We start from the raw sequence: 25,347 nt of genomic DNA, 5'->3' as shown, positions 1-25,347 counted from the left end.
ACTCACCCTCCTGTAGGCGCAGGCGCCACGGTCTGAGGTGGGAGGGGTCTAGGAACTTATGTGTGACGGAACTACAGTTCCACGGTCGGAAGTTCTCTCGGCCTGGATCAGCTTCTTAATTGAACGGTTTCCTGAGCTTCCTGTTCCGCTCCATGTGAGACCTGTACCGGCGGAGATGTCGGAGAAGAAAACTTTGCGGAGTAAGCGCCGGCAGACCTTACAGCACTGCCTGAAGGAATTGGGCACTTCCACGGCTCACCCAGAACAGTTCCTCACGTAAGCATCCATTTTGCTAAAGTTCCGGGGAGAAGTCGGCGTGGAGAAGGCCGCGGCCACACCGCCAGTGCTCTAGATCTCGCCCCTCTCCCCTGGCTCCCCTGGCTGGAGGGAGGGGCGGGAGGAAAGAGGGTCGGCTTGGAGGCCAAGCGCTACCTCCTTGCTGTTATAGTCCGGGCAGTTAAGACCAGTGGTGTTGCCTGACACGCCAAGACTTTCCCACCAGATCACTTGGGACAGTAGTATATGGGCATTTTATTAAATAGATATTTGCTAAGCGCTGAAGTCCCTGCTCTCAACGAGCTCCTGGGTTAATGCAAACGTGCAAACAACTATATACAAACAAATCTCATATAACTAATTTAGATGATCAGCCTAAGGAGAGCACTGAGTGAAAGGGAAAAGCTCCCTGTGGAAGGCGAGATTTCAGCTAGAACTTGAAGGAAGAAAGAGCAGACGGAGATGGGCCAGGAGAGGATTCCAGGCTTGGGGTCCAGCCAGTGAGAATGTTCGAGGTCAGGGATAAAGAGTCACTGTGGGAAGTGGAAAGGGATTAAGAAGACTGGAAAAATAGAGGGGGCAAGTTACAAAGAGCTGGGAACACACCAGAGACCTTGGATCATCCAGTCCTGCTAAATTTCCCTATGAAGTTCATCGAAGAATTCTCAAGGTCTCATCCTCAATTTGATATATTTGTAAAGTGTTATGGTTTGGCCTTCAAGAATATGAAAATCTTTCATGTAGACAAGAAAATAGATTGGTTCCCTTCTTTCTCAAAAGGCAGAACTTAGAGTAATAGATACTATTAGCAGAAAGGCAGATTTAAATTTGATATAAGGAAATACATCCTAATTATTAAAACTGTCTAAAAGTGGAATGGGTTTCCTGAAAGAGAAATGAGGCCTTTCTATAATGTGGTAAAAAAGATTTCTTGGCTTAGGGTACAGTGTGTTCTGCATGCTCTCTGTGACTTCCATTCCTGCCTTTAGATTCTCTAATTCTATCAGGTCAAATGTTTCACTGAGGAAGCAGTACCTAATAAGTTTAAGAATGGATGTTCCTGAAATTCGTAAAGAATTTCAAGAACCTCCATTTTTCTGGAGTGCATTCAAAAGAGGGCACTTGAGATAATATATGTGGATCAATTAGAGGTATCTAGCCTAGAGAAGATTCAGTAAGCAAATGTCCACTGTCTTTGGCTCTTGATTTATTTTGCTTGATACCAGAGAACCAAACTAGAAATAGTAGGTAGAAGGTAAAGAAAGAAAACTTAAAAATCTGGGCTGGCCAAAGTAGAATGAGCTTTTTCAGAAGACAGTGAGTTCTTCCCCATCAGAGCTCTTCAAGTGGAATCTGTTACACTGGGATTTCTGTTTAAGTATAGCTTAGACTGGAAGTCTGAAGGTCCCTTCTGATTGTGAGAATCTTAAATTCCATTGTAATCTGTAAGTAAGGTTCCAAAGGCCTAAGATATTAACAGTTATACTTTATTAATGCAAGCATCCACTTTGGAAGATTTAATGGATGACATTTAAAATTTGCAAATGATAAAAAGACTTAAATAGATTGTAGTGAGGACAGTGTACAGAATATATGTATTAATGATCACAGTTCATAAGGCTACCATTGTTTTTATATTTTATGTTGTAAATGTCTTACAGATACCCAGTAAGTGCTTAGTTCTGTGCATACCAATGACAATGGCTAGTAATTTTTACGAATTTACTATGTGCCAGGCACTGTGCTAATCAATGGAGATCTGTACAAAGGTATACATAATCTCTGCCCTCTAAGAACTCAGTCTAATGGAGTTAGAAGATTACAGAGAGACAACATACATACATGGGAAATAGAGATTGGTAGAACTTTCCAGTCACGGGAAACAGGGAAAATGAAGAGTATGAAGTGTCTTGTCTGAGGAGTAGAGTACATGGAAGGAAGAAAGTTGTTAGAAAGCTAGAAAAGTAAGAAGGAGGTAAGTTATGAATAGCTTTAAAAATCAAAGAGGATCTTATTTGAACCTGAAGGTTAATAGGAACCTACTGGAGTTTATTGACTTAATTGAATGATGTAGTCAGAAATGTTCTTTAGAAAGATCAGTTTGATTGATAGCTGTGGGTAGAAGATAGCTTGTAGGCAGATCCTCAACAAATTGATGGATTGTTTTAGCTAGGATCATGATAATAGGAACAAGGGTGCCATGAATAATTGAAATCTTTTGCTTATCTTCAAACTTTGTTTTACTGTAGTTTTATTTTAACGTCCTTCCTCAACAAACTTTTATAATAACTTACTAAGTAGTACAATTTTTCTTTATTTTACTACTCATGCACACATATATTTTATCTAGGATATACTGTGACATATTTAACATGTATAGGACTGCTTGCCATCTGGGGGAGGGGGTGGAGGGAGGGAGGGAAAAGTTGGAACAGAAATGAATGCAAGGGATAATGTAAAAAATTACCCAGGCATGGGTTCTGTCAATAAAAAGTTATAATTATTTTTTAAAAAATTTGCTACTCAGAAAAATAATGTGGGCTGTGGTTATGTTATTTTAATCTGTTTTTTAGTTGTGACTATAACATTGTGGAAGATATTTTAAATTTCATTGATTTGTTTTTCTCTCTTAATAGTGTTCAAGATGGATTGGCTGTAAATTTTACATCTTTAACAAAAGCACTTTATGATTTACATAAAGCATTCAAGACTGATGTCATTCTTGGGAGCCCTTTAAAAGAATTGGTGATAGAAAACTTTGATGATGAGCAGATTTGGCAGCAACTAGAATTGCAGAATGAACCGGTTTTACAATACTTCAAGAATGCCGTTAATGGAAATGTTAAAGACAAGGAACTCTGTCTTCTCCCAGAGAGTGAAGAGGTTGACTCAGAGGTGGATGTTGACAATGAGGAGGAAATAGAACAGAACTCAAAACTAGAGCAGAAGTCAGATCTAGTTGATGATAGTCTTGAAGAAGAGATTAAGAGAAATAAAAAGTTAAATAAAGTTGATGTAGAAAAAAGCTCAGATTTTAGTGATGAGGATTCTGACCTTAACTTTGATATTGATAAATTAGAACATCAAAACAAGAAACCAAAAGTATTTATTAAATCTAAAGAGAAATCCATAGTAGATGATAAATTTTTCAAGTTGTCTGAAATGGAGGCATTTTTGGAAAATATAGAAAAAGAAGAAAAAGAAAAAAAGAAAGATGATGAAGATGATGTTGATTATTTTGAAGAAATTACTTCTGATGAGGATAGTGAGCTATTTACAGATTCTCCAAAAAAGGTAAAATTATTCTTTTGTCTAATAATTAAGTTTTGGCCTTTTCTTATTATGGGTATTTAACATATTTTCAACACAAAGAGGTCTTCCTTTCTCACAGTTCATGGGAGCACAAATGAATAATTCAAATATGTTAAAATAAATAAAAATGACCCAAAACTTTTCATAAAACCCATCAAGTAAGTTATGAGTGTATATACACTCATACACTCATATATTCTGATATATTGTTTTCCCATAAAACCTCCAAAATAGAAAGGTTAGAACCTATAGAATTTAATTATTTTAAGTAATATTATTAGTCTTGACATGGGTATGCTTAACCTTTGTTCTTAACTTTCCTCCTAAACCTACCTCTTTCACACTTTATAGTATTTGTCGAGAACATTACTATTCTTGTAGTCACTCAGGTTTGAAACTTTGGAGTCATTCTTTATTCCTCAGTTCTTTTTTGTCCCATATATTCAATTAGTTGCCAATTCTCCATTCTTCCTCCAACATCTCTTGGATCCAAAGGATTCTCTCAACTGATAAAGCCATCTTTTAATTTAGGGTCCTATTTCTTCTTATTTGTACTATTACATTGTCCTCCCAGTTAGTCTCCTCGCAAATCTTTTTCTACCATTCCATCCTCTACTCTGTATGTAAACTTAAGGGGTCTTATACGGCTAAGACCAAAACCAGACTCCTTTGTATAGCACGTGAGACCTTTCACAAGTTGGACCCAAACTACATTTTATATTCCCTTCTTAGATTTCTTCAGTCTAGCCAAACTGGCCTTGTTGTTTTCTCATATGTGACACAACATACCCCTGCACAAGCTGTCCCCTTTCTATTAGAATTCACTATTTCTCCTCTTCCTGTTAGAAAACTTCTTTCAAAACTTAAATCTTCTACATGAATCCTTTTGCGTTCTCTGCTGCTAGTACACTCTTCCCTGACTGTAATCTTACATTTATTTTATATGTACATATAATATAAATACACATACACATGCATGTACATGTTTTTTGCCTTAATAGAGTATATATTTCTTGAGAGCAGTGAGTGTTTCATTTCTATTTTTATATTCCTAGTATCTAAAACAGTAAATGCTTTTCCTTTTATGCTAATTTCAATTAACTTTAATTAGAAAATAATCTTCTGAGTAGATGCCCATTAACTGGGGAATGGCTGAACAAGTTATGTTATATGAAGATAATGGATTATTATTCTTCTATAAAAAATGGTGAACAAACTAATTACAGAAAAGCCTGGAAAGATTTGCATGAACTGATGCTGAGTGAACAAGCAGAACCAGGAATACATTGTATACAATAACAGCAAGAATATGTGATGATCAACTATGAAAGGCTTGGTTTAGAAGAACCAAGCCTTTCATAGTTGATCATCACATATTCTTCTAAGTGGTTTTTCTAGTTTTTATATCTCTCCCATGGTTTTTTACTTTTGCTCTGATTTTTCTCTCCCAGTATGATTCATAAAGCAATGTGTATTAAAAATAATTAGAAATTATTTTTATAAAATAAAAAATAATAAATTTTTTAAAAAGAAAATAATTTTCAGCATGTAGAAAGAACTTTTAAAATAGCTTATCTTTGTAGTCCTTTTCTCTCCTTGAGCAAAAGTTTTAAACTTTTTGTTTTAGTCAAGCAAAAGTTCCAGAAACCTAAAGTACAAAGATTTCTTTGACCCCGTTGAAAGTGAAGACACAGCAAGTGATAATGATGACTTGGAGCTAGATGAGGCTGAAGATGAGAATAAGGAAAGTGATTACGAAGAAGGAATTTCTGAAGAGTAAGCATTTTGAGTTATCCTTTTTAAACTGTAATATAATTTGTCCATCAATTTTTGTCTGGTCATAATGTGAGTTGTCATGTGCTTAAGTTAGGAAGGTATTACGTTTTTATTTCAGGCTGTTAATTTGACCCCAGAAAACCTATATTTATCTCAAGTGTGTAGATGGTGGGGGGAGAAGGGGGAAAAGGGATTGTACAATAGTTTATAGTTTTACTATATAGTTCTTTGCTTTGGTTCCTATTATTAAGAAAAATCATTTTCAACATTGTCATCTGTTAATGAATCATTAAGATGTGCAATTTGAAAATATTTGTTTAAATGAATGTTGTTGAATATTAGTATTAATTAAATTAATATTAATATGTTAAATGAATATTAGAATTCTTTATTCTTATAGATATATAGGGATTGATTTAGTATGATTCTTTCTTGAATTCTTAAATTTTTTCTTGACTTTGGAGCATAAAATTTTTTTGATCTTTTTTTTTTGTGCATGGTATTTAGAAAAGCTTTTTTTTTTTTTTTTTTTTTTTTTCTTGCTGAGGTAATTGGGGTTAAGTGACTTGCCCACAGTCACATATCTAGGAAGTGTCAAGTGTCTGAGGCCAAATTTGAACTCAGGTCCTCCTGACTTCAGCACTAGTGCTCTATCCACTGTGCCATCTAGTTGCCCTGGAAAAGCTTTATTATTGGAAAAGGAATATTTTTCCCCCTTCTTATGGAAGATACATGTAAATAGTATCTATTTTGATTTAGGAATGAAGATGATGAAACTGAAGAAAATGAGAATGAACAACATGAAGGTGTGAAAAAAGTAACCTTTGCTTTGCCTGATGCCAAAGAATCCAGAGATTCAGATATTTTCAGTGAAAAGAGTGATTCTGGTGGAGTAAAATCCTCTTTTGAACAAAGACAGGAGAAGGTAATGTATGCCCAACATATATTATATGAAGAAGCAAAACATTTGGTTTGCAATGACTATATCTTCTCATTTTTTAATGTTGGTTGAGAAAATGTATATGAAATGATTTTAAACTTTAAAAGTAATATATAAATATGAACTATTATAACCATATGAACATTAATAATTAATTCACTAAATTACTAATTAGAAAATAATCTTCTGAGTAGATGCCCATCAACTGGGGAATGGCTGAACAAGTTGTGTTATATAAAGATAATGGATTATTATTCTTCTATAAAAAATGGTGAACAAATTAATTACAGAATACTCTTGTGGTCTTGAAGATTATGCCAGTACAAGTTCTGCCAAGCTGGGAATGTTTTAAAAGTAGATCTGGTCTTGTCCATTGCCTGGTCTAGATGGTCAGAGTTTGCCCCAGATGACTACCACCCCTCTCAGAGGTCATTTATTATTGTAAAGGGGATTGTGACCAGCATCTATGGAGGCTTTACCCCAGTGAAATGGCAGACTTGTATGATATTGAAGCATGTTATTAAATATAAAGTTAAGGATCACGTCTAAGTGCAAAATCCAGAAAACCTGTAAAGGATTAAAGAAGACTATACCATTAAGGAGTGGGTCAGTTCTCTGAAATCCCTCCCCAGGTGTGAATCATAACACACTTGAAGGAATTGCAAATCAGGCTTTACTGACAGATGTTGCTTGTCAGTTGGCAATGAAATAAATCAGAGCCAAGAGGGAAGAGGTTGGAGGTTAGAGAATGCAACTGCTTCTTAGTCTCCTTGTATTGATAACATCCTTTCATATGCAGGGATATATTCTGATAGTCAGAATTATATTCCCAGCAACCCTGTAACATGAAGCAATAAAAAATACTTTTCTTCATTTATCTTCAGATGGCAGAAAGAATTAAATCTTTAGAGAAAGAGTTGTTGGAACAGAAACCTTGGCAGCTTCAAGGGGAAGTCACAGGACAAAAGAGACCAGAAAACAGCCTTCTAGAAGAAACATTGCACTTTGACCATGCAGTCAGGATGGGTAAATGTTTTCTTTGCACTTTGGTATTTGTTTGTGTGCCATATTTAAGATTCTATTTGATTAGGAATTTAACGTTTTTTAAAATAATGAATGATAGGGCTAGCTGGGTGGTACAGTGGATAGAACACCAACCTTGAAGTCAGGAAAACCTGAGGTCAAATCTGGCCTTAGACACTTAACACTTTTCTAACTGTGTGATCCTGGGCAAGTCATTTAACCCCAATTGCTTCAGAAAAAAAAAATTTAAATAGTGAATTATGCTTAACCCTATTGTGCACCTTAGTTACTTTATCTCCCTGGGCATCAGTTTCCTCTGTAAACTGAGGGGGTGATAGTATCTTATTTGATCTTTACAACAACCCTAAGAGGTAGATGCCATTTTACAAATAAGGAAGTGATTTGTCCTGGGTTATATAATTAATGTCTGAGATTGGATTTGAACTCAGATTTTCCTAACTCCAGGTCCAGGGATCTATTGGGCTGAATCTGATAAAATTTGATAGAAATAAGTCTTTCACCTGTGTTCAAAAAAATAAGTTCTTAAGTATAAGATGGGGCAAATATAATTGTACCACAGTTTTGTTAAAGATCTGAGAGGTCTGCATGGCCAATGTGAATCTGCATTGTGATGGCAGACAGGGAAGTAAAGGTGATGTTAAATTGCATTAAAAGGCATAGGTTCCAGAAATAGGAAGGTGATAACTCTACTGGAGCTTCCTTAACTCTTCTGGGATATTGTGTTTGGCTCTGTGGACCATGGTTTAAAAGTACATTGCTTACCTGGAAAGTAGTCAGGAGAGTAGATAGGATAGTGAAGAGCCTAGAGTCCATGCCATATGAAAATCAGTTGAAGAAACTGGAAGTGTTCAGCCTAGAGTTTTGAGATGCGGTGTCTTCCAGTATTTGAAGGACTATCATGTGGTGTAATGACCGCGTATTTAAAATCAGCCAGAGTCAGGAATTCAGGTTAAGGGAAAAATCTTCAATCTTTATTGAAGTGAAGAGGTGAATAAGGATTGCGATAGCAATATGGGCAGCTGCGACAGGAAGCCAGCTAATAGAGGGGGATCTGAGCTGGAAAGCCATTGCAATGGCAATGCAAGCAGTCTCTCCTTCCCCTTCCTTTTCCACTCCCCTGCCTCCACCCACCAAAATCGTCATTTCCTATACAACACATCAGGACTTGCACAAAGAGTGGGCGGGGGCCATTCTTTTTCCAAGCATATATCTTAATAGAGTATGGTCCAATTACTATTTAGCCTCATGTGCTTGGGACCTAAGTGCATCAACTCAAGCCTCAGCCCATTACAATGTGGAATAGGGGTTAAATTTTTTTGTATTTGGCTTGATGAGAAGAACCAGGAGCAATAGGCAGAGATTGAAAAGAAATAAATTAAGATTAATGTCAGAAAAACCTTCCTAACAGTTAAAGCTGTCAAGAATCTGGCCTGATTTAAGAAGTGGTAGATTTTCCCCTCTTTAGACATATTCAGATAATATCTGGCCATCTATTTTTCAAGTGTTGTCTGAAGGTGTTGGAATACGTGGCTAATATGATCTTTCCAGCTCTCTTATGTTAGTCATCTCTGATACTTATCTTTGAGGATAACTGAGGACTAAAGCACTACAGTCAGGTTAAAGGAATGTTTAAACAAAGAATAAATAAAGTAAGTGGCTAATCTTGTAGGGTAGTTTCTAGTGAGACATAAAAAAGTATTGCCCCTCAGCCAACAAGGAGAATCTCCTAATGCAAATGATTGGCAATTTCTGTGTTATGAACTAGTCAATACAGAAGAAAATTTGCCTTTTCTTATCATGGCCAAAATAATACTAGTTTGCCCTAGCCCTAAATACAATATTTTGGACACATTAAACTAAGAGGCTAACTAATATGGACTAAGTGTTAAATTTTAAGTCATGAAAAATTGAAGCTAATAATACGGACTAAGTATTGAATTTTAAGTCATTAAGAATTGAATCTTGTCTCAAATACAAGTTGCCTAACTGCTTTCAGCCTCAGATTGTTTATTTGTAAAAACATAGGCATATGTAATGCCCAATATAAGGTAAGACTCAAATTAAATAATATTTTTATTAATTATGAAAGACACTTTGTAAATCTTAAAACACAAATGACATTTATTAAAAATAAACTGTACTTTGGAGTTTATCTTTAAAATTTAAGAGTTTTGTTTAAAGGGGGAAACTTTAGATTGTAATATGTAATTTGAGAATGTGATGATAAAAAATTTAAATTTATCTTTTGAGTATTATAGGTTTTTTTGTTTGATTTATATGTAATTGCAAAATGTTATAATTAGTATATTGGTTTTAAAACTTAGATAAGTGAGTGTTTTTATTTTTAGGTAGTTTTTTTGGGGGGGAAGGGGCACTGAGGCAATTGGGGTTAAGTGACTTGTCCAGGGTCACACAGCCAGGAAATGTTAAACGTCTGAGGTCAAATTTGAACTCGGATCCTCCTGACTTCAGGGCTGGTGCTTTATCCACTATGCCACTTAGCTCCATTAGGTAGTTTTCAAAAATGCTTCAAATTCATTATAATAATGGCAAGTAAAACATACTTGCAGCCTCTTTTAGAATTATCCATGGGTCTGCCATATTTTTAAGATTCCCCAGTAATGTCAAACATTTGTCATTTTAACATGAATCTGATTTTTAAAATTAGTCAAAAGTTATTTGAAATCACATATGGAGAATGAGAAAAGTCATCAGGTTGGTAATTAAAAAAAACTATATTGTAATGATTCTTAAGTTGACATTTTCTTTTAAATTTCCCATCAAAATTTAAAAAAAATATATTTTAAGCAATAATAATATAATTAACATCCGCCTAATATTTTTTGCTATTTGGGGATAGAATAAGGGAGTGGGAGCCAGATAAGAGTATCATCATTTTAGTCACACCTTAGCTACTAGTTAGTAATGATAGCATTCTACAGATACTGCATAGCCAAGTACCCTTCACATGTGCTATTTAATTCTCATGAGACCTTTTAGGGAAGACAGCAAATGATATTGTCCCTATTAATTGCTGAGAAAATTGAAGTTCAGAATCCATCAGTTGATTTTCAATGGGCTTGGCATTCATTTTAGTTCAAACAGTTGGGATAAAAGAAGTTTGTTTTTCTAAGGCATTGTGATCAATAAAAAGGACCTCTCTGTGGGTATTGAAATTTTAAAGAACTAATAGCACATAGTTGTTAAATTATTTATTATTTTAATAATCTATTTTATATTCCTTTTTTAGCTCCTGTGATTACTGAGGAAACCACTTTACAACTTGAGGAGATCATCAAACAAAGGATAAAAGATCAGGTTAATAAGTGCTTATTATTTCCAGAAATGAATATGATTTTTTGCATGATAAATGGAGAAATAATCTTTATTTTTTTGTTTAATAGTTCTCAAATAGTTTTATAAACTTTTCACTAAAATTTTGAATTGTTTAGACGAAGCCGTAACACTTTCTCTTCACCTATCTGTCCTTCCCTAATATAAAATGTATAAGAAATACTTTCTTCCCTCTACAAAGTATAGTTGTTATGTTATGGTTAAGTATGGTTAAGTAATAGATTTGATATTAGATAGATTTGATATTAAATAAACTTAAGTGTTAGTAGTATTTTTTGCACAAATATTATTAGCATTTTAGAAGAATTTACTTTTGCTTAACATATTAAACACAGTAATGTTTTAGAAATGAGTTATTCCTTTGTTCAAATTCCCTAAAAATTCAGAAGGCCATACCATAATGTAACATTGACTTAAGATTTTTTTCCTATTTTTTAGGCTTGGGATGATGTAGTACGTAAAGAAAAACCAAAGGAGGAAGCATTTGAATATAAAAAGCGTTTAACATTAGACCATGAAAAGAGTAAATTGAGCCTTGCAGAAATTTATGAGCAGGAATACCTCAAACTTAACCAGGTAAGAAATCTTGTTTGCTACTAAAAAAAGAACCTGGGAATTTTCATGAATATCTTTTTTTATCCTTGAAATGAATTAAATTTGGTTAGGTATTCTCAGTGAAATAATAGAAAGAATATTTTCTTTAATAAGGTTTTATTTTTATACTATCCTAGGATCCGTGAAAGTATAATTGTTACTTCTCAATGGTACTTTTAAACTTGGTATAGTGTTTCTAAAGTGAATCAAATTAATTTATTCCTATGAAATATGGGATTCTGCCCTACCCCTCCACCCCAGTCAAATGGAGTTATGTAAAGAAGACTTCATTAATTAACAAGGTCATACATTTTTAACTCTAGTAAGTACTAATTGAATGAATTCTCAGTTACATCATTTCTTAGCAAAATAATCAGATTTTGCTTGGAAATGGGAAAGTTTCCTGGATTCAATATAAATTGAAGGCATCTATAATTTGGAGGTGATGAGAGAATTTTATCTACTCAAAAGAGTTGATCTGGGGGTTTCATTTTAATTAAGCTTTCCTCATCCCCCTCCTAGAACAGGCTCAATATAGTCTTTGAAGTTTTAAAGACACAGAATGATTAGGGTGAAGACTTGGAATAAGAACATGGAGGCAAACAGCCATTTATCTTCCTATTTGTTTCTTATCAAATTATAAGTGAGGTAGTCTGACCTTACCGTAGTAATGATTTTAGTGGGGAAAATAGAGACGCTTAGAAACTATTGTCAAATTCAGGAATATTCCAGGAATGCCATTTTCTAAAGAAATAACTAAAACTGCAATCTAGGATCTAATTCTATATGTAGCAATTACTAGACCTCCTGAAGTGCACTTTAAAACAAAAGCCAAAATTATTCTTGGGATAGTACAACTATTTTTAAAAGTCCCTTATCTGTGTGTTTTGTTCTAAGATTTTGTTAAGCTAAGTTACTGAATTCATTATCTTAGGAAAAGAAAGAAGAAGAAGAAAACCCAGAACATGTGGAGATTCAGAAGATGATGGATTCACTCTTTCAAAAACTAGATGCTCTTTCTGACTTTCATTTTATACCTAAGCCAGTAAGTATATTAGGATTTAAGACTTTTGTGAATTGTAGATGGCTTGCTTTTTTTATTTCTATGAAATTAAGTATTAATCCTATATAAAACTCCAGAAGATTAAAAATCATGACTAAAAACTGATCATTATCACAAGTATAAGCCTTTAATAGATACTTATTATCTATAGTAGTTATCATTTAACTATCTGATCTTCTTGGATCAGTTGATATTCAATCATGACTTAGGTGATAATACTTAGTACTTCCTAGCAGTGAAATGATCCAAGACCAAGGGAGTTATATTGGAAAATGCTGTCCACACCCAGAGCAAGAACTATGAAATCTGAATGTAAATCAAAGCATACTATTTTCCCTTTTTTTAGTTTTTAGTTTTTCTTTCTCATGGTGTTTCCCTTTTGTTCTGAGTTTTCTTTCGCAACATGACTAATATGGTAGTAACATGGTTAACATGATTGTCCATGTATAAAATATATCAGATTGCTTGCTACCTTGAGGGGGGAAGGAGAGAGAGGAGAAAAGTTTAGAGATCAAAATTTTATACAAAGGTGATGTTCAACACTATCTTTACATGTAATTGGGGGGGGGGGGATATTATTAAGTTAAAAAATAATAATAACCTAGTTGATTGCAGTGCCAGCAATCCATAAGAAATGACATGTGGTATTGGTTGTTGACGTTTCTGGCAGTCCACAAGTCACCCCAGTTTAGTGAGTATGGACGTATACCAGGATGATGAACTGGACTTAAGACTTTTGTTTTAGTGTCATCCTCTTCCATTCCCTCATGCTTTTTACTTGTCCCATTTAGCTATTATCACCAACCCCAGGCTCTTATTGTTAGCATTGTGCTTCCCTTCCCTCCTTCATACTCTCTGCTCTTCTTGGCTTCCCCACTCCTTGTCATTCCCTTCATAGCAAAGTTTGGAGACGTGTAACTTCTGGAATAAAATCCAAATGCCTTAGTCTAATAAACAAAACTTTGTACAGTCTGACTCCTACCTGCCTTTCATGTCTCACTGCTCTTCGCTGCCCCATTTCCTCGTCCCTATTCTGTTACTATATATTTCTTACCAGTGTGCCATGTTCTTGTTTCATTCTTGTGTGTTTTTGCTTCTCCATTCCACTCATCTAATTTTTGTCAGTTCATTAAAGCCTATGGCTCTTCAAAGTGTTCCCTAGCATTTGACACTCAGTTATGATACTTGTGAAACTTCTTGGGGGGGGGGGGGGGGGGTGATGTCCCTAACCAGCTTTTGTTTAAACACTTGTAGTGATGAGCTCAGTCTCAAGTCAAAGTTCAATCCATTTTTGGATAGGTGTAGTTTTTAGGAATTTATTTCTTATATTCATTCTACATCTGCCTCCCTATGATTTTCATTCATTCATCTATGTTCTTACCTTAACAAGCAAAATGTGTGATCTCATAACTAAAAATGTTAAAAGAAAATTATTTTGCCTTTTGGTTTCCATCCACTCTTTGTTTTCCTTTGGATATTTACAAATTATATGTATTTTAATATTTTTTTCAGATATCATAATTAAACGGATTCTTATTTTACTCATAAAATAAGTAATTTTAAAAAGAGAATAAATAAATAAATTCTCTTTTTTAAAAGAGAATCTTCTCTGGGGGAAGGGGAAATGGAAGGAGAAAAATTTGTAATACAAGGTTTTACAAGGATGAATATTGAATATTATTTTTGACACAAGGTTTTACAAGTATGAATGTTGAATACTACCTTTGCATGTATTTTGAAAATGAAAAGCTATTATTTTAAAAAATTTTTTAAAGAAATAAAGTAAAATGAGAACTTAACTAGATGGTCTCAAGTTCCTTGTAGTTCTAAATCTGTTTCTCTAATCTCTGATGTCAATTGTCATCTATTGTAACAAACCCCATCAGGACCTGATGACTATAATTTCTTACATTTTTCTTTATCCTTCTGTAAAGATGAGCTTTGGGCAGGTCTCAAAAAACTGATGATGTTACAGTTAGTTCATCAGGATCATTTTAATATGATCATATTTAATTTTAGGTGATCAAAGTATTTAACCTGAATGTTATCATATTTTTATTATATCACATATACCTTGTAAGATTTCAAATCAATAACATTGTGATAAACACTCACTTGTATTTTTGAAGTGGTTCCTAAAATGTCATTTTATGTAATTTCATTTTCTAGCCTGTTCCAGAGGTTAAAATTGTCTCTAACCTTCCTGCTATAACTATGGAGGAAGTAGCACCAGTGCATGTTAGTGATGCAGCACTTCTAGCTCCAGAGGAAATCAAGGTAAGAAGCAAATACTGAGAACTCACAATTTTACAAATTACACATTTGTAATTTAGGTATTTATGCTTTTTGATGTCTTTTTTTTTCCTAATTTCTTTTGTGAAGAGTAAGTTTAATTTCATGGATTATGTTGTAAATTAAAAAGAATAATACAGTCTTTGTTTCATTTCATCATTATTGTCTTTTATAGGGATGTTTACAATGGTGGTAATATTGTGATGTAATATTTAAAATTTAAATCTTAATCTTTTTTCCCCCTGCTTATCAAGAGGATTAGAAAAGAGTTAAAAGCAGCTACTAGATATCAAATGCTCCATAAATTCCTAAAAGACTAAATAAAGAGCAGCAATCCTAGGAGATAGATGGCCAGCCTTGAAATCAGGAAGACTTGCCTCTAGGTTGTGTAACTGGTAGCCAGTCACTTATTTTCTCAGGGTATCTGTGGTGTTGCATTTCAATATTAATAAAACGTATTCTAAAATGACTTCATGCCAAATGTATTGGAAAAAATCTATCAGAAGACTTTTTTTTGCCCCTTTAATTTTAATAATGGGATGTGTCATTAATAATGGAATTAGGATATCTGGTTAAAAGTTCAATACTAGATATATACAGACAATTTCTTTTATTCACAAATTGTTTACATTTGAATGGCTGCTTTAGACAATGAGTTATGTCCTGCTGACCTGTCCAAGAAATTAGTTCTTTCTCATTCCTCTAACCATTTCCATTCCCCTTCCTTGTTTTTGTGGCAGGGGGCTTGTGATTTTAGTACTACAGGCATTGGGAAGAACAATTCAGATTCTAGCTCTGCCACTCGTTACCAGTGTGACTTTGAGCAAATCACTTGACCTCCCTAGGCATCAGTTTTCTTATTGGCAAAATTAGGGAATTGGACTAGAGGGCTTTTACTTTAAAATTTTAAGTCTATGATGCTGTGAATTCTAACTTCAGCTGTTATCATGTCCTTCTAACAAGACTTCATCTTTTAAGCTGCTTGTGATCGTTTTACTTTTGAATTGAATCCTAAGTTGGAATTCGAAGTATGTTTTTTCATTGAAATGTTATAGTTATTTACTGATTATCATCTCAATTCATCTGCATTGTGGGTCAGCCTGGGATTCTAAATTCCAATTTATTTTATTGTTTCTATGGGAAAATGTGCTTCATATTTTCAAAAAGAAATTTTAAAAATAACTTTTGGAATGTGTCCATTAATAATTTGGAAGATTGCATGTATGTTACATCAGCTCTATATCACTAATTGTTCTGGAATTATGAGGCTCTTATTACTGTGTTTTAGTTTCTTTTTTCTGTAATATGAGATTATTTGCCTCTACTTGTTACTTGAACATTAAGAGTGAGTTAAAGATATTTCTGTTTTTATAGGAGAAAAATAAGGCAGGGGACCTAAAAACAGATACAGAGAAATCTGCTACAGATAAGAAACGAGAACGAAGAAAGAAGAAATATCACAAGCGTATGAAATTAAAAGAAAAGGAAAAACGGCAAAAATTGTTAGCCAAGACTAAGCCTGAACAGGCTACAAAATACAACAAAGCAGAGGCTTCAGCACAATTAAAGAAACTAACTAAAGCAGGCAAAGCTTCTGTACTAAAGGTAAAGCATGGCTGAATATAACTGATTAGAAACATAGATTTTTATTTTATGAGAGCATTTGTGCATAAGTAGATATGAGGATGTTTACCTTAAATTCTTAGAATTTTAATTTATTGATTTTTTAAATAGCTTCTTCCTATTCCTACCCTCTCACTTTCACATCCTTCTTTCTCAGTTTTTTAGACTGAGGATTTTTCGATGAGATTGAGGATTGGATTCCTATATTAAAACTCTTGGGTATATATAAACTTATTTTCCTGAAACAAACAACATCATATTCTGTCTCCACAAAAAAAGACCAATTACTTGGTGATGTTTGCTTTTATTCATATATCTGTTAGTGGTCATGGTTTTCCTGATACTATCCATTCATTTGCGGGACATGTATGAGAGTAAGAATTCATCTGCATTGTGGGTCAGCCTTGGAAATTACACTGTAACAACACCATCAAAAATACATCAGGAACTTAGATTTGGATATAGGTATATGACTTTTAATAGGCCTTCAATTAGGTAAAAGAGAAACTGTTTTATAGAAATATTTTTATACATGCTTTATTTCCTGTTGCAGGATGAAGGTAAAGACAAAGCCTTGAAGTCCTCTCAGGCCTTCTTTTCTCAATTACAAGATCAAGTGAAAATGCAAATTCAGGATGCAAAGAAAACACCAAAAAAGCTTAAGAAGAAAAAAGAAATTTCTGTTCATAAACTCAAGTTGTAACATATTTTATCATAATGTAAATATTAAACTAAGCAAATACTGGTTTTACAACTTGTTTCTTAATAAAATTTTGGATAAATTTTTTCATTATAATATTTGTTGTTTTTTAAGTTTTAAAGACTAAACCTGTGGATGTTTGTGGAACAGTGATGCTGTGTCAATCTAATCCATTAAACATTTATTAAGTGCCTAGTATGTGCCAGGCTTTGTGCCAAGCACTGAGGATTCAGGCAATAAAAAGATAATCCTGCTCTTGAGGAGTTTACAATTTAATTGAGGAGAGCAACAATACACAAAAGGAAATCAGGAAAGCAGGTTGTGGGCATGAAAGAGAGGACCACAAGGGGTACCGGGTAGTTGGGGCAGCTTCTTCCCTGGATTTGAAACCAGATAAAACTGTAAATGAGCTGAGAATCTAGTTTTTGCCTTCTAAAAAGGAAAGCTTTGGCAGGACTTGGATATTCTGCCTCCAGTCCTCTGAAACAGAGGGAAGAGGTTGAGAGGTGGTGTCAATCAAGGCTAGAATTGGTAGCATGGGTGTAAAGAGCCAGAACTTTGGAGAACTAGAAACAAAGTATTAACCATTGTCTCATCAATTCCTCTAAGTTATCTAGTTTACATATACTTAGTACTTAGCATGGTGATGTAATAGTTCTCTAATTCACACCTATTCAGTATGTTATAATGATGTAATTGTGATAGGATATATAAGAACTGGGGACAAGAAGTCAGACTGGCAGACTGCTGGAAGAGACTAGGTCAGACTATCACAGACAGACTCAGTAAAGGACAATAAAGACTTTGGAGTCCATTCTTATCCATTCTCATGGTGTCTACCCTGTTGAGACCAAGGTCCATCCGAAGGACCTCCAGAAAGCTATCCCGAACATTACACATGGGCAAGATTAGAAGTGATAATTTACAAAAGTGATGGTATTTTGTAGCTTAAACTATTTCACTAGTCAATAAAATGTAATATATACATTGTGTGTGTATGTGTGTATGTGTAGTGTGTGTATATGTAGGTATAAAGACATATCTCTATATATTTTCTCTTCATTGCATTCCTGGAGCAATTTATTGGGGAGGGTTTCAGTTCTTGGAGTTGAAAAAACTGCCTTGATTTCAAAATTGCTGAGCTGTTGTCTGAGCTGGAGGATTATAAATTAAGCCACTAAGCAATCCATACTTAGATCAATAGAGGACAAGATAATAACCGAGGGAACTGAAAAAAGGGAGTGAATTTAACAGGGAAAAGTAAGTTGTTCTAGTGTCATGTAAATCATATTTTTTTATTATAGCTTTTTATTTACAAGATATATGCATAGGTAATTTTTCAGCATTGACAGTTGCAAAACCTTGTGTTCCAATTTTTCCTCTCCTTCCCCTCACCCCCTCCCCCAGATGGCAGGTAGACCAATACATGTTAAATATGTTAAAGTATATGTTAAATACAATATATGTATACATGTTCATATAGTTATTTTGCTGCACAAGAAGAATTGGACTTTGAAATAATGTACTATTAACCTGTGAAGGAAATCAAAAATGCAGCAGACAAAAATAGAGGGATTGGGAATTCTATGTAGTGGTTCATACTCATCTCCCAGAATTCTTTCGCTGGGTGTAGCTGGTTCAATTCATTACTGCTCTATTGGAATTGATTTGGTTCATCTGATTTTTGAAGAGAGCCATGTCTATCAGAATTGGTCATCATATAATACTGTTGTTGAAATATATAATGATTTCCTGGTCCTGCTCATTCACTCAGTATCAGTTCATGTAAGTCTCTCCAGGCCTTTCTGAAATCATCCTGCTGATGATTTCCAATAATATTCCATAACATTCATATACCACAATTTATTCAGCCATTCTCCAATTGAGGGGGTAAATCATCTCAGTTTTAATAATCATTTAATAATCCTCTATATATTCTAATAAGGACACAAGATGTGTCCCAAGTGATGAAAAACAGTTTCTGAAAATCAGATTTGGAGAGACACTACAAGAGACACCTAGTTTGAACTAACATTAAAGCTGTTATTGGCAGAATCTTCAGTGCTGATCTTAAATAAGGAATTGGAGGGAAGGGAATAAGCATTTATCCAGTGCCAGCTAACTCTGGAAGGAAACATTAATAAACATTTATATAACTCTAAGTGAATGAGATCTAATTGGAACTCAGGGTTTTCTTTCTCCATGTCCAACTTCTGCTGAGACGATCTGCCATTATAAATATGATAATGGTCTATGAGCCTATAAACAAGGGGAACTAAGGAGTTTCTAATTAGGACAAGTAATGTTGAAACTGCGCTGAAAAGTTTAGGATTTGTTTTGCACACTAGAAGATAACAGCCAGGTACTTACGGGAGCTAGGAACCTGAATTTGATGAGTTACTGAGCTTAGCCCAACTCGTTTGCCCATAATGCAGACATTTCACGGTATCTTAATAATAGCTGACTATTCAACAATTAGGAAAAATGTTTTGTTGATTCATTTGATTCTCTGGAATAATCCTCTAAAGAATTATAAGTCCCCTAAAGGACTATGTTCAAATTCGGGGTCCCAAGCAATTTTGAAACATATAGCTATAAAATAAACCCAAAACAGCAAAGGTGATTCTTAGGTCCACCATAGAGATTTGAGTGGTATTTGGACAAAATAACTAATAACATCTGGCATATATATATATACACACACACACACACATATATATATATATATATATATATATATAGTGCATTAAGATTACTAATTAAGCACTTGAAAATTAAATTAAACATTTAAAAGATGATTTACACACATCTTATCTTCACACAACCCTGGGAGATAGATGCTACTATCACTCCCATTTCACAGCTGAGGAAACAGCCTAGCGTCACATAATTAGTAAGTGTCTGAAACTGGATTTAAACTCCAGGTTCAACCTGAATACTTTCCTATACAAAGCACTCATTACCCCAAGGCCGGACAAACATTTATTAAGGGCCGATTATACCAATCAAATAGCTCATTTAATTCGAAAATAGTTGTTCCATTTTACATTTGCTGGGGCTGGTTTGGAACTCATGTCTTCCTGATTAAATTTGCTCATCCTTCTCTCCACGACCCCACGTACCGGATGAGAAGGAGGGAGACAAAACCAGAAAAAAAACTAGCTAACTTGGAATGAAACACTCTAACCTCCAGCCTCCAGCCTGAGGTTTAAATGGAATCGATCGCTCGAGGCTCCTCCTGTTGTGCCTGTGCGGCCGAAGGTACCAAGAGAAAGAGATAGATTGAAGATGTCTGGGGAGCATTGGAGCGCGGAACCAGGTGAGAAAAGGGGAAACGCGAGTTTGAAGGCGAATGATTCCGCAGCTTTGTAACTGCGCTTTTCTCCATCCCGCTTTGGAGAACTCGTCGCCCCCCGCGACAGATGGCGGGGCGGGAGGGAAATTAGGAGAGCAGTGGGAAATGCGCGCGCATCGGAAGTGTTGGAGGCGATCTCGCGCAGCCCCCGGCATGGGGGAGGGGGGTGGCACAGACTGAGTGGCCTTACTCCCACCTGCTGGGATCCCCGTCTTAGCTCATCCCTCCCCCAAAGGCTTTGAGTTATTCTGGGCCTCTCTGCCCTCAGCAACCCCTCCCCCTGGAGTCAGTGCGGGGCCTGCGGTGTATACCCTTCCCTGTGCTAGACTCGGGGATATGGACGCAAATAAAAGTGCCGCTTTCGAGGAGCTTACCTTCTCTCGGGGGAAGAGGGAGGAAGACCCTGAAATATAAATACAGCCGACATCAGGGAGGTGGAATAGTGGTTAGAAAACTGGATTTGGAATCAGAAATACCAGTTTGAAGTTTGTTCCTCATGTGATCTCTCCCATTCCCAGTTAACCTTCTTAGAATGAGGTTGCATTTGACGGCCACCAAGGAGAGATTCAGCTCCAAGCTTATTATTGATCCATAAACTTTTATTAACTATTTACTTTGCACTTGTTCTTAAAGAAATGGACAAAAATTATGGAATCCCTTCCCCTAGGGAACTTACTTTTTACTGGAAGGAAACAACATTCAAACAAATAAGTACATACAAAATACATACTTGGCACGTTTACCAACGACGGGAGAGGAGGGGAGGAGGGGGATAGATATACAAAAGGAGTTGCTTGGCTCTCAAGTTAAAAAGCATATATTAAATCTCTTTGCCCATTCAATAAACATATTAAGCGCCTACTATATGCCAGGTACTGTGCTAAGATCTCATTTGATCCTCATCACAACTTTGGGAGGTTGGCGATATCGTGCCCACTTTATAGTTGAGAAAGATGAGTCAGACAAGTTAAGTGACTGTTCAAGGTCACACAACTAGTAAGGGCGTGCGATTTGAACTTTCACTCCTGCCTTTTAGCCACTAGTTGACATCTGAAAGGAAAACATTATTGCTGATCTGAAGTTATCTCTTAGTTTAGAGAAACATCCCAAGTTACTGGGAACCTTGCTTTCTCAGTCATTCTGAGAAGTCTGAATTTTTAATGTAAGAATTGTGAGAATCAGAGGAATAACTATGTATAGCTAGTAGGATTTTGGATACTATGAGCATTCGAGATCGTGGAATAATCACATCTAAATATAGCTTTCTACCCTTCAAATCTGCCACTATACCTGGAAGCTTTTACAAGAATTCTAGATTAACATGAGCTACAAAACCGTCCTATTCCAAAAAATGGGCAGAAGGAAAGTTTTTGGAAAACTCTTTGTGACTGATGGTACATAAAGAGAGCATTCCTATTAATTATAATAATGCACTTTTATTTGGGAAATATTAGTGATATAATGAAACAGTTTATGTTTCTTAAAACTTTCAAATAAGCTATTTTTTTTATATATAGTTGCATTTTCATATCTAGGGTCATTAAATTTCAGAAGAGGGAGCAATTTTAGGAGTCACCTAGGCCAATTGTCTTGTTCTCCAAATAAAAAATGTCTTACTGCCCTGCTTCCTTTGCAGATGGGGGAATTCACAGAAGTATAACAGTGCATGTAACACTGGATTTTTCAATGTATTGATTAGGAAATTGCTGGATTGTTTTCTCTTTTTTTCTTTAAAAAATTATTATAGAACAGCTCTCTGGGAGGGAGGGAAGAAAGAAGGGAGAGAAGGAAAAGTAGAATGTTGGGAGAAATCTAGGTAAGAGAAAAACAAAAGAAATAAATTTTTAAAAAAATCTTAGGGAAAAAACTGCTCAAGTCACAAAACTATAGTAAGTGAAATGAGACTGGGGACTAGAGGTAGAATTTTCTGTCTGTTATCTAGGGGTTTTTCTCTAGCTACTCTGTCATTCATTGTTTAAAATATTTAATTTTTTCTTCTCTCCTTTTGTTAAATTATTAGATGTTTCTAATAAGTCTTTTTTTTAACTTATAGGAAGAAGAAATTATCCAAGCAAAGAACATGAAACAAAACAGTTCCAATTTTTGTCACTTCAGAATTAAAACATCAACATTGCTTGGTTTTATATGAAAGAGCCTGTGTTGTATAATTACTTGATCTTAAAATGTCAGACAAATCTCCTGAAGAAAAAAGACCTCGTAAAAGTTTGTCAAAAAGTAAAAATCAGAAGAATGAAACCAAGGCTAAAAAAGGGTTATTCAAATCCAATTCTATTCTTTCATTTTTTAATAATGTACCCCCAGTCAAACTTGCTTGTCCTATCTGTGGCCAAATGGTGCCAAGATATGACTTAAATAGGCACATTGATGAAATGTGCCAGCAGAACAATAATGAAGTAGTTCAAGTTGATAGAACAGAATTTGACAGCTCAGTAAATCCAAATTTATCTCCAGCTAATTTAGCCAAAACAACCACAGGATGTATATCTCCAAAGCAATCTTTACCTCCCCAGATAAGTTTGAGCCCCAATAAAAGTGAATCTGTAAAAAGTGATATGACAGAGAAAATCAGTCCATACTTTAAAAATAGTGATAACTTAGTAAACAATAGTCAAGAGGAACTAAAACATCAAACAATGAAAATTATTCCCTTAGGAAGCCTTTCATCAAAATTATCCAAGCGATACATAGAAACTAAAAAATTAATAGCTAAAAAAGAGAGACGAGAAAAACATGAAGTTCTGAAGACACAAAGTTTGATGCATCTACCTGTTAAGGAAGTAGAAGCTAATTTAATCACAGATAGGGATGAAGAACAGATTTTGGGAAGTGGATCTCAAAAGGAAAATGTTTTTGTTTCCAAAAAGTCTTCTGAATGCTTTAATAAAGAAAGCACTGCTTTTGAATATACCTCAGAAGATATAGAAATATTAAAAAATGAAAATCAGACTGATACCCAAGAATATGGAGCAACAGTACCCACTCTTGATTTTATGGATAAAACTTGTGGTATTAAATCGTCAACTTCAGAGAATATTCTTAAGACTGAGAAGATTTTTGAAGTTGTGGGTAGTAAAAGTAGAAGTGATGTACAATCAACAGAATATAATCAAGTAATTATGACTGATGTTTCAGAAGGCCAAACTCAGTGGTCCCAAAATGCTTCCCCACCTGCTAATTTGGCAGTGAAATGTAATAGTCATGGAAGTACTTATTCTGAAAGGGACAACACAAGAATACTTCTGGAAGAAAGTCACATTGACTTAAAAAATGAAACCATTCATGACTCTGCTTTTTTGGAACTGGAGCCAGATGATGATGAATCAGAAAAAGCAAATCAGGATAGTGGTAACTTGGACTTGACTTCTGATTTTTCAGAACATCCTTATTATCTTAGGAATTTTCTTATGGTACTAAAAGCAGTTTTTGAGAATGAAGATGATCTGAAGCTCTTTGATGAACAGGATAAGGAAATCATAACAAAGTTTTTAAAACTATCAGGTATCCAAAAAAAAAAAAAATTCCCAACAAAACAAAAGACTATTTCTGCTTGTGGAAAAGAATCGTTTCAGCTGTACTTTCAAAGTTGCATTTGCTTTTAGAATCTTAATAAGATTATATTTATATAATAGATGGTACCTTCTTAAGGTTAGCAATGTACTAATAATAGCTTATTCATTAGAATTCTTAATCATAACACTATATATGTAAGGGAATGACAACTGTGTTTACTAATACTTTTAAAATATATGTCGCATAAGTGATAATGTGATTTTAATGAAAGCCTCATTTTATTAAGTTATACAAAATATTTGACATAAAATGAACTCATCTTTTTTTTTTTTTTAAAGATCAGTCTCCTTTAGAAAAGTATAAACTATTATTTAGCAAGAAAAAAAGAAAAAGTTGTGGAGAAGTCTGCTATTTAATTTTATTTTTTACTCTCCTACTCTTTTTGCAAATACAAATTTAGTTAGCTTGGACCATTGGACTTATTCTCAAGTAAAGGTAAAAAGGAAATGGAAAATACAGAGTCATAACAGTAATAAAAATAAGTTTTTAAAATTTTTAATTTGTCACTCTATTCATGGGAAGTCAGTTGTATTTGGAATTGAATAGTCCAAATTTGAAGGAAAAATTACTTTTAGATTTCTTATATAAAAAGAATGCCCACATGAAAATGAGACATGCCTGTAGTTGCAGAAAGCTGATTTTGGCCTTGCTAGCCTCTAGAGTAGAGATAACCCACATTTGCATTGATGCCATACAAGTGGCTAATAATATTTAAATATTGCTCCATGCGCAAGGGTTTATAATAATGTTTAAAATTTGCTGATGAACAAGAATTCTTTTGTAGACCAGTGTGGTGATCATTTTAGTGTTCCCTAATTGTTTTATATCTAAACATGTAAAACATTTCTTTAGGGGATAATTGTTCCCTATTATCTTCCCTGCATCCCTTTCTACTTCTTCTTTCACTCACAATAGAAGAAAGGACATAATGATGTCAAGTTTACTATCCTATCAAGACTGTTCAGAATTCTACTGTGTGGTGCAGACTGAATTAATGAGAATTATCATGAATTCAGTTTGAATAGTTAATAGGTTGTATGCTTCATTATAATTCACAAGTATGACCATTTTCCCTAATGAAAGTTCTACATGTTTAGTTTTTATGCACCTCTCAGAGGCAAATCTTTTGTAATCATATTTCTTTTTGTTATTTGAAATCCACTGCTAATTGTTTTTGTAAAATATGAGAAAGAAATTGTTATTTCCTCAGACAGGTAGTAGAATCTTAGAGCTCCAAATAATATTAGAGATAATATAGCCTAACCTCATTTTGCAGATGAGAAAATTGGGGCCCAGAGAATGTGACCTGTGAAGATTACAAAACTAAGTAGTAGCAAAACTAAGACTAGAACTAGGGTTTCCTGATTCTAAAATGATACTTGTTCAAAACTATTCATTTCTTTGGTTTGTAATTAATGACATCAAAA

At 34.5% G+C, this 25,347-nt stretch overlaps 2 protein-coding genes across 2 annotated transcripts in view; both read left to right on the top strand.

Annotated features, from left to right (window-relative positions):
* Positions 1-43: 43 nt before the first annotated feature.
* Positions 44-17,070, top strand: MPHOSPH10 (M-phase phosphoprotein 10). The gene is made up of 11 exons (XM_051980950.1): positions 44-276; positions 2,913-3,570; positions 5,216-5,364; positions 6,124-6,289; positions 7,189-7,330; positions 10,599-10,666; positions 11,141-11,278; positions 12,231-12,341; positions 14,529-14,636; positions 16,026-16,256; positions 16,828-17,070. The coding sequence occupies exons 1-11, from the start codon at positions 59-61 to the stop codon at positions 16,975-16,977; spliced, it is 2,139 nt and encodes a 712-aa protein (XP_051836910.1). The 5' UTR covers positions 44-58; the 3' UTR covers positions 16,978-17,070.
* A 3,126-nt stretch (positions 17,071-20,196) lies between these two features.
* The window catches only part of FAN1 (FANCD2 and FANCI associated nuclease 1), a 32,713-nt gene continuing 27,562 nt past the window's right edge, over positions 20,197-25,347 (top strand). The window contains exons 1-2 of the mRNA XM_051980949.1: positions 20,197-20,293; positions 22,383-23,848. Of these exons, the coding sequence (XP_051836909.1) occupies positions 22,513-23,848 (1,336 nt within the window). The 5' untranslated portion in view covers positions 20,197-20,293; positions 22,383-22,512. The remainder of the gene's footprint in view (positions 20,294-22,382; positions 23,849-25,347) is intronic.

Source organism: Antechinus flavipes, chromosome 2 (assembly GCF_016432865.1).
Source record: "Antechinus flavipes isolate AdamAnt ecotype Samford, QLD, Australia chromosome 2, AdamAnt_v2, whole genome shotgun sequence".
Classification (NCBI taxonomy): Eukaryota; Metazoa; Chordata; class Mammalia; order Dasyuromorphia; family Dasyuridae; genus Antechinus; species Antechinus flavipes.
This window is presented reverse-complemented; position numbering and strand designations above follow the sequence as displayed.

Bases quoted from the DNA above. Each gene is read 5' to 3' on its own strand.
- MPHOSPH10 (XM_051980950.1), top strand. From the start codon at position 59: ATGTGTGACGGAACTACAGTTCCACGGTCGGAAGTTCTCTCGGCCTGG. The intron at 5,365-6,123 runs GTAAGCATTTTG...ATTTTGATTTAG, and splicing joins GAAGAAGGAATTTCTGAAGA to GAATGAAGATGATGAAACTG. The intron at 16,257-16,827 runs GTAAAGCATGGC...TTCCTGTTGCAG, and splicing joins GCAAAGCTTCTGTACTAAAG to GATGAAGGTAAAGACAAAGC.